Source organism: Molossus molossus, unplaced genomic scaffold, assembly GCF_014108415.1.
Source record: "Molossus molossus isolate mMolMol1 unplaced genomic scaffold, mMolMol1.p scaffold_m16_p_18, whole genome shotgun sequence".
NCBI lineage: Eukaryota > Metazoa > Chordata > Mammalia > Chiroptera > Molossidae > Molossus > Molossus molossus.
This window is the reverse complement of record NW_023425353.1, coordinates 64,654,777-64,660,776: the sequence shown is the minus strand read 5'-3', so window position 1 is coordinate 64,660,776 and position 6,000 is coordinate 64,654,777. Positions and strand designations below refer to the sequence as shown.

Below are 6,000 nucleotides of genomic sequence, written 5' to 3'. Positions count from 1 at the left end.
CCGAGCCCCACTTCCTCCTCTCCAACAGCTCCTCACCTATCCTGGTCTCCCCACCTCTGCTCACTAGCTCATGCTGGGCCCTCTGCGGAGAGCTGCTAGGAGGAAGAATGGGGGTTCAGTTGCTTGGGGCGGGGGGGCAGCTGGGTAGTGAGGGCTGTGGTTTTGTCTTGCCAATTCTGAGTCCTTCGTGCTGGCACAAGGTTGGACACAAAGCCGGGTGAGGAGAGTTGAACAAGTGATCAAACAATTGAATGAGCAAATGGAAGCTGGCCTGCAGGAGACCATGTGGGAACTAGTGGCCAGCCCACAGCGGGTGGGGGTGGGGGACAGAATCTATGCATGTGCTGAACCCCCATCTTTCTTCCCCTGCCAAGAAGAAAAGCCGAAGTCCAGTCCCAGAGCCAGTGTTTATTAACAAGATGGAACCCAAGGGCGGCTGTGACCCGGGCAGCAGAGGGCCTCCAGGAGCCCCCATCCACCTACCCAGGTGCCCCCAGAGCTATTTACACTCATCATCTGAAGTGGTGGGCAGAAGGGAGCCCCAGGGAGCCCCTGCAGTCCCCAGGCCTCCGCACAGCCCCTCTGCCCTCAGCCCTGCTCGCGCCCGGCCCCTCTGCTGTCCTCCCAGCCCCTGAGTCACAGTGGCACAGAAAAGGCAAAGAGGAGGTAGAGCGGCCAGGCAGGGAGGGGAGGAGGGGAGGAGGGGCTGCCCCCAACACGGGGTTCCTTTTCTCTTGTCCCCAATAAATAGAGAATAAATACCCGGGAGGGGGCTGGCCTTAACTGAGTGCCCCCCTCCCAGGCAGGGGCCGGCATCCTGTGACAACCCCCTTCTTCCCTCCCTCTGAGTGCATCTGAGCCCCCCTCCCACCCCCAGTCTCCAAAGCAGTCCTTGAATCCACGTCTACGCCGCCGGCTCAGGCTGACAGAACACACTGGCACAGGCGTCCAGTCCGTGCCTGTCCAGGTGGAGCTTGCTCCCTCCTGTGTGCTGTAGATCCCAGCAGCAGCTGTCGAGCAGGTGGACTCCCAGCTGAGTGGGGACTGTGCAGTCCTGGCCTGGCCCTACCAGCTGGCTGGGCCTGCTTAGGAGGTCTCTGCTTTCTGCCATCTCTGACCAGCATGGGTCTAAGTTCTGAACAATGCTGCCACTGAGGCAGGCTATATACAACCCACCAATAAATACTGTCTTTGCAGGGGCAGGGTGTGTATAGAATATAGATATTTTTATATATATATATATCTATGTATCTTTTATATTAAAAGGGACAAGGGCTAGGGTGGCCCATTGCAGGGCTCAGACAGCTGGCCTCATGTGTCCGGTGGGTGGTGGCGGCGATTCCGGGGCTTTTTCTGGTCCTGGGGTTCAGGAGGCCTGGGTGCCCCCGGGGCCTCCCTGGGGCTGGGGGGCACATGGCGCCAGTAGCCCTGGCAGTACTGGTGAATGAGGCCCACTTCTGGCTGGGCCAGCAGCTGGGCGAGCTCCTGGTATGAAGGTGTGGGGGGGCCAGCACCTGGGGGCGGTGGGGCGCTCACAGCCGGTGGTGGGAAGAGGGCAGCGTGGACAGCATCCCGGCCCAGGACATGCAGCTGCACCCGTGTGACCACATGCTTGAAGTTGTTCTCCGTGGCCGTGCAGGAGTACAGGCCTCGGTCGCTGACCTGCAGGGCGCGAAGCAGCAGGCCCTGCTCGGTGCGCAGGAAGCGGTCCTCCACGCGGATCTGCGGGCAGAGAGGGTTAGGGCTGTGTGGCCACCCTGCTGCCCAGCCAGCTCCCAGGTCAGACCACCTTCGTGGCCGTTCCATGGAGGGGGGCACCCATGGGGGACTTCCATGTACCAAGAAAAACCCACATGAAGGTTTCATACAACATCTGAATGAGGCGGCCATAGAATTTCCATTTCAGGAGAGGTGACCTTAAGGGGATTCTGTGCAACGGGAGAATTGTGGAGCACATACACATAACTTCTATTTAATGGGAATACCCAACTGGGGCTCCCTCATAAGATTTCCATGTAAAATGAGGGCTACCCCGCAGAATTTCTACACACTGGGGCTCACCCACATGCCATTTCCCACAATGAGGTACACCTCCAATGAATGCACGTATGGAGTGTTCATGTAAAGAGACGTGCCTATAAATGGTTTCATATAACATGGATACCAGCCTGGCTGGTGTGGCTCAGTGGTTGAGCCTTGACCCACGCACCAAGAGGTCACAGGTTCGACTCCTGGTCAGGGCACATGCCCAGGTTGTGGGCCAAACCCCCAGTGGGGGGCGTGCAGGAGGCGGCTAGTTGATGTTCTCTCTCATCGATGTTTCTCTTTCTCTCCTTTTCCCTTTCTCTCTCTAAAAACAAATCAATAAATAAAAATAACTAGATTCACCCAAATGATGTTCTTATAGGGAAGGAGCTCGGAAGGGCTTCCGTAGAATGCGAGCTGCCCCGGAATTTCTGCCGCACGAAGGACTCCCGCACCCATGGAGGACTGTGGGGCACAGGAAATCACCTCACGGCGCCGGTCACTGGGATCTCGCTGGAACAGCCACTTAACGGTGGCCTGGGGTGAGCGGGGCTGGCACTCCAGGAAGGCGGCGCTGCCCGCCACGCCGTACTGCACCGACTCCACGGCGTTCTTGTTGGCTGTGGGTGGAGAGGGCGCTGCGGTGAAGCAGCACTGCCTCCAGGCAGCCTAGCGAGGGGCTGGCCGCGGAGCACATACAGGGACACCCCCATAAAAGGCAGGGATGCGCCACTGGGCATCTACTCCTTGAGGGGGTGGCCAGGGACATCACGTGTCCGAAAGCCCGAGCCCTCTCCTCCCCATGGGCCACGTGAGAATCCTCCCCCTGCGCCCTGTGAGCGCCCGGTGAGCTGCACGGGGCTCCGACGACAGGGAGGCCGGCACACTCACCGTTGGAGTTGAAGCCGCGGCACTGCCTGATGGGGTTCCCGTGCCGGATGTCCTGCCGGCGGCTCCTCCTGGATGAGGATAGCTCCTGACGAGTATGCCCCAGGAAGCTTGCCCCTCCCAGGCCCAGGCACCCTGAAGGCCAGGGCTCAGACTCCCCCTGGGCGATAGCACGTCCACCTCCAAACCCCCAGGACAGGGCCCTGGGTCTGGCAGCTACAATTCCAAGGGTCCGGGGGTCCACACCTCTTGGAGGACGCCGTGTAGCGGGAGCAGGCCTGGCCATCCCAGGCGCAGTAGGGGTCCCGGGCGAGGCAGCAGTCAGCACAGGCAGCCCCATACGCCTGGCAGCGGTGCAGGCTCAGATGTGTGACACCCACAGCTGAGGCCACGTACAGTTGTTGCTGAGGGAGGGGATGGCATGTCAGTGTCCTCCCCCAGCCAGCCCCCATCAGGATCAGGACTCCTTCCCTTCCTGTTCTGTGCCTCGGTCTCCCCATCCCTGTGCCAAGGCCATGACCCCGAGGGGGAGCAGGCTCCATCCCTACCCCCAGTCCATCTTGCCAAAACTCACCCTCTTGGAAGAGATGGTCATGGTCTTGACGGGTGCTGGGTCCTGGAAGGAGATAAAGATCAGCTGTGAACTCTAGGGACAACCACACCCCCACCAGCCCTGCCCTGGAGGTGTGAAGTCAGGAGGTGGTTCTGAGAAGCCTGGGTGAGGACAGGACTGGGGTGTCACACCCACCTTGAAGACCTCCACCTCCTCCAGCATGAGCTCCTCCATTTCCTGATCATCCTTGGGCAGCACAATGACCTTCTGCACTGTCCCGCGGTCTGGAACGGGCCGGGCAGGGCCTCAGTGGGGCTGAGGACACTGGGGAAGGGGCACCAGCCTCAGCCCCTTCCCCCACCAGGGCCCAAACCCCAGAGGGCAGTGGAGCAGCAGCTCTGTGCCGAGGCTGAAGTTTCCCCAATGACAGGAAAGGTCTGCCCGGGATCAGGGACGTCAGGGCCATGGCCACCCCTCCCACCCCAGACCCTCGTTTGGACTCAGAACAGGACGCTGGAGGCGGTCCCGTGTGAAGGCTACAGAAACTGTGCTGGGTGCACTTGCACGTGTGCACACAAGACCACGTGTCATATTTGGAGGGGTCTGCCATCTGTCCCGTTTCCTGCTCATACTTGGGTCCTCAGGCACCTAGTGTCCCTGCTCTCTTGGCCCCTAGGGATGAGAATGGGGTCTGCCCACCCCTAATCTCAGTTATCCTAGCAACAGGGAGAAGGCCCCAAAGGATAAAGGTGGCAGAGTTGACTTTGACCAGCCTGGAGCAACCCCTAGAGCATAGGTCCCAGACCCATGGAAAGCACCCTCCACCCAGCGGGCCCAGCGCAGTAGGGGCCGGGAGCAGCAGTGGGTACCTGTGCCCAGGAAAAGCACCTCATAGCGCCCATCGGCTGCATCCACCTGGTCCACAGCGACAGTGGTGAGCCGGTAGGGAGTGCCTGTGCGGACCACCAGGGGCCGCCGCTGCAGTGGGTACACGGCCTGGTACATGAGTGGGTGGCTGCGCATGAAGTTGATCACTTCGTCGGGATAGTCTTTGGTAGACTTCATGGATGGTGTGAAGGTCCCGCCAGGACACTGCAGGCAGGTGAGAGCATCAGGCCCAGGCTGCCCAGGCAGGGCTCCCTGGACCCACGAACTGCAGGAGAGGCCTCTGTTGTCCGTTCCCACCACCATGCCTGCTCCCTCTTCAGTGCAGCCAGGCTCTTGCCCTACACCCAGTCCCTCTGCAGGTCCTGCTCCAGTGGAGGTCCCAAGGTCCCACACTGTCAGATCCCATAGCCATCACCCTGGCCTCAAGTGCCATGACCTCGTGGCAGCATTCAGCAGAGGTGACACTTCCTTTCCACGTCTTCACACTCTGATGTCTCTTTCCCCTCTGGATGTTCCTCACCCCACCCCACCCCCACCCTGCTCATCAAGGCTGTAGGACCTGAACTACTCTAACACCTGGCTATGCCCTCCCCACCCAGCCTCTGAGTTCATCTCTTGGGGGAAGTCTTCCCTGACCTCTGCTGAGACCAGCTTCTCCATCCCAGTCTGACCACAAAGGGTAAGTGCCTCGTGCATTTAATCAGATCACTTTGCCCTCCTGCTTAAACGCCTGCTGCGGCCCAGGACACATCAAGATCAAGTGAATCACCTCCCACCACTCCTCCCCCTGCCTGCTGTTAGCCAGCCAGCTGAGCTCCAGCCTGCCTCCCTGTCTGCCCTGAAGACTCTTCCCTCCAGCTCTCAGCTCCCAGGCGGAGCAGCGGCAGCACCCAGCCCACCATCTCCGTTTAGGAGTCTGGCTGGGTTGCTCCACAGCTTGATGCAGCCAGACAGTGTGTAATTGGTTGTTTTTTTGTTTTTGTTTTTTTATCCTCACCCGAGGACATTTTTTTTGCATTTATCTTCAGATAGAGCAGGAAGGAGAGAGGGAGGAAGAGAGAGAGAGAAACATCGATGTGAGAGAGACACATCAGGTGGTTTCCACCCACACAACCCCAACCGGGGGCTGGGACAAATTGCAACCGAGGTACGTGCCCTTAGTGGGAACCGAACCCAGGACTCTCTGATCCGCAGGCCGACGCTCTAACCACTGAGCCAAACTGGCCAGGGCAAAATGGTGGTTATTTTAATGTTTTTTAAATTGCAGCTTTATTTGTGGGTGAATGGGGGCTTTGTACATGTGCATGGTCCAGCTCTCCCACCTGCCTGTGAGCTCCCTGATGGTGGGCTCCATATCTGCAAAGGGTTGGACCAAGCAGGCGGCACGGGAGAGGGAAGGGAGAGGCAGTGGGACCCTCACCGTGCCAGGCCGTGGGTAGGGCATCTTCCCTGAGAAGGGCATCCACTGGTAGTTGGGGCCTTCCTTGTGCGCAAAAGGCCCATTGAAGACCATGCGAATGTCAGCCATGGAGTAGACACACACAGCAGAGCCTCGGAACACGGAGCTGCGGGCAGGGCAGGTTGCTGCTTGATGTGCAGAGCCTTGGCCCGGAGCCCTCCCCATCTGCCCCTACTCCACAGGCTGG

The 6,000-nt window shown here is 59.6% G+C and overlaps 1 protein-coding gene across 2 annotated transcripts in view; it reads right to left on the bottom strand.

The window, feature by feature from the left end:
• Positions 1–391: 391 nt before the first annotated feature.
• Positions 392–6,000, bottom strand: part of SEMA3F (semaphorin 3F) — a 29,693-nt gene continuing 24,084 nt past the window's right edge. For both annotated transcript variants that reach the window (XM_036267143.1, XM_036267144.1), the window contains 8 exons: positions 5,775–5,919; positions 4,336–4,558; positions 3,662–3,750; positions 3,488–3,529; positions 3,160–3,317; positions 2,917–2,984; positions 2,512–2,645; positions 392–1,722 (listed from right to left, as the gene is read on the bottom strand). In XM_036267143.1, the coding sequence (XP_036123036.1) occupies positions 1,312–1,722; positions 2,512–2,645; positions 2,917–2,984; positions 3,160–3,317; positions 3,488–3,529; positions 3,662–3,750; positions 4,336–4,558; positions 5,775–5,919 (1,270 nt within the window). In that variant the 3' untranslated portion in view covers positions 392–1,311. The remainder of the gene's footprint in view (positions 1,723–2,511; positions 2,646–2,916; positions 2,985–3,159; positions 3,318–3,487; positions 3,530–3,661; positions 3,751–4,335; positions 4,559–5,774; positions 5,920–6,000) is intronic.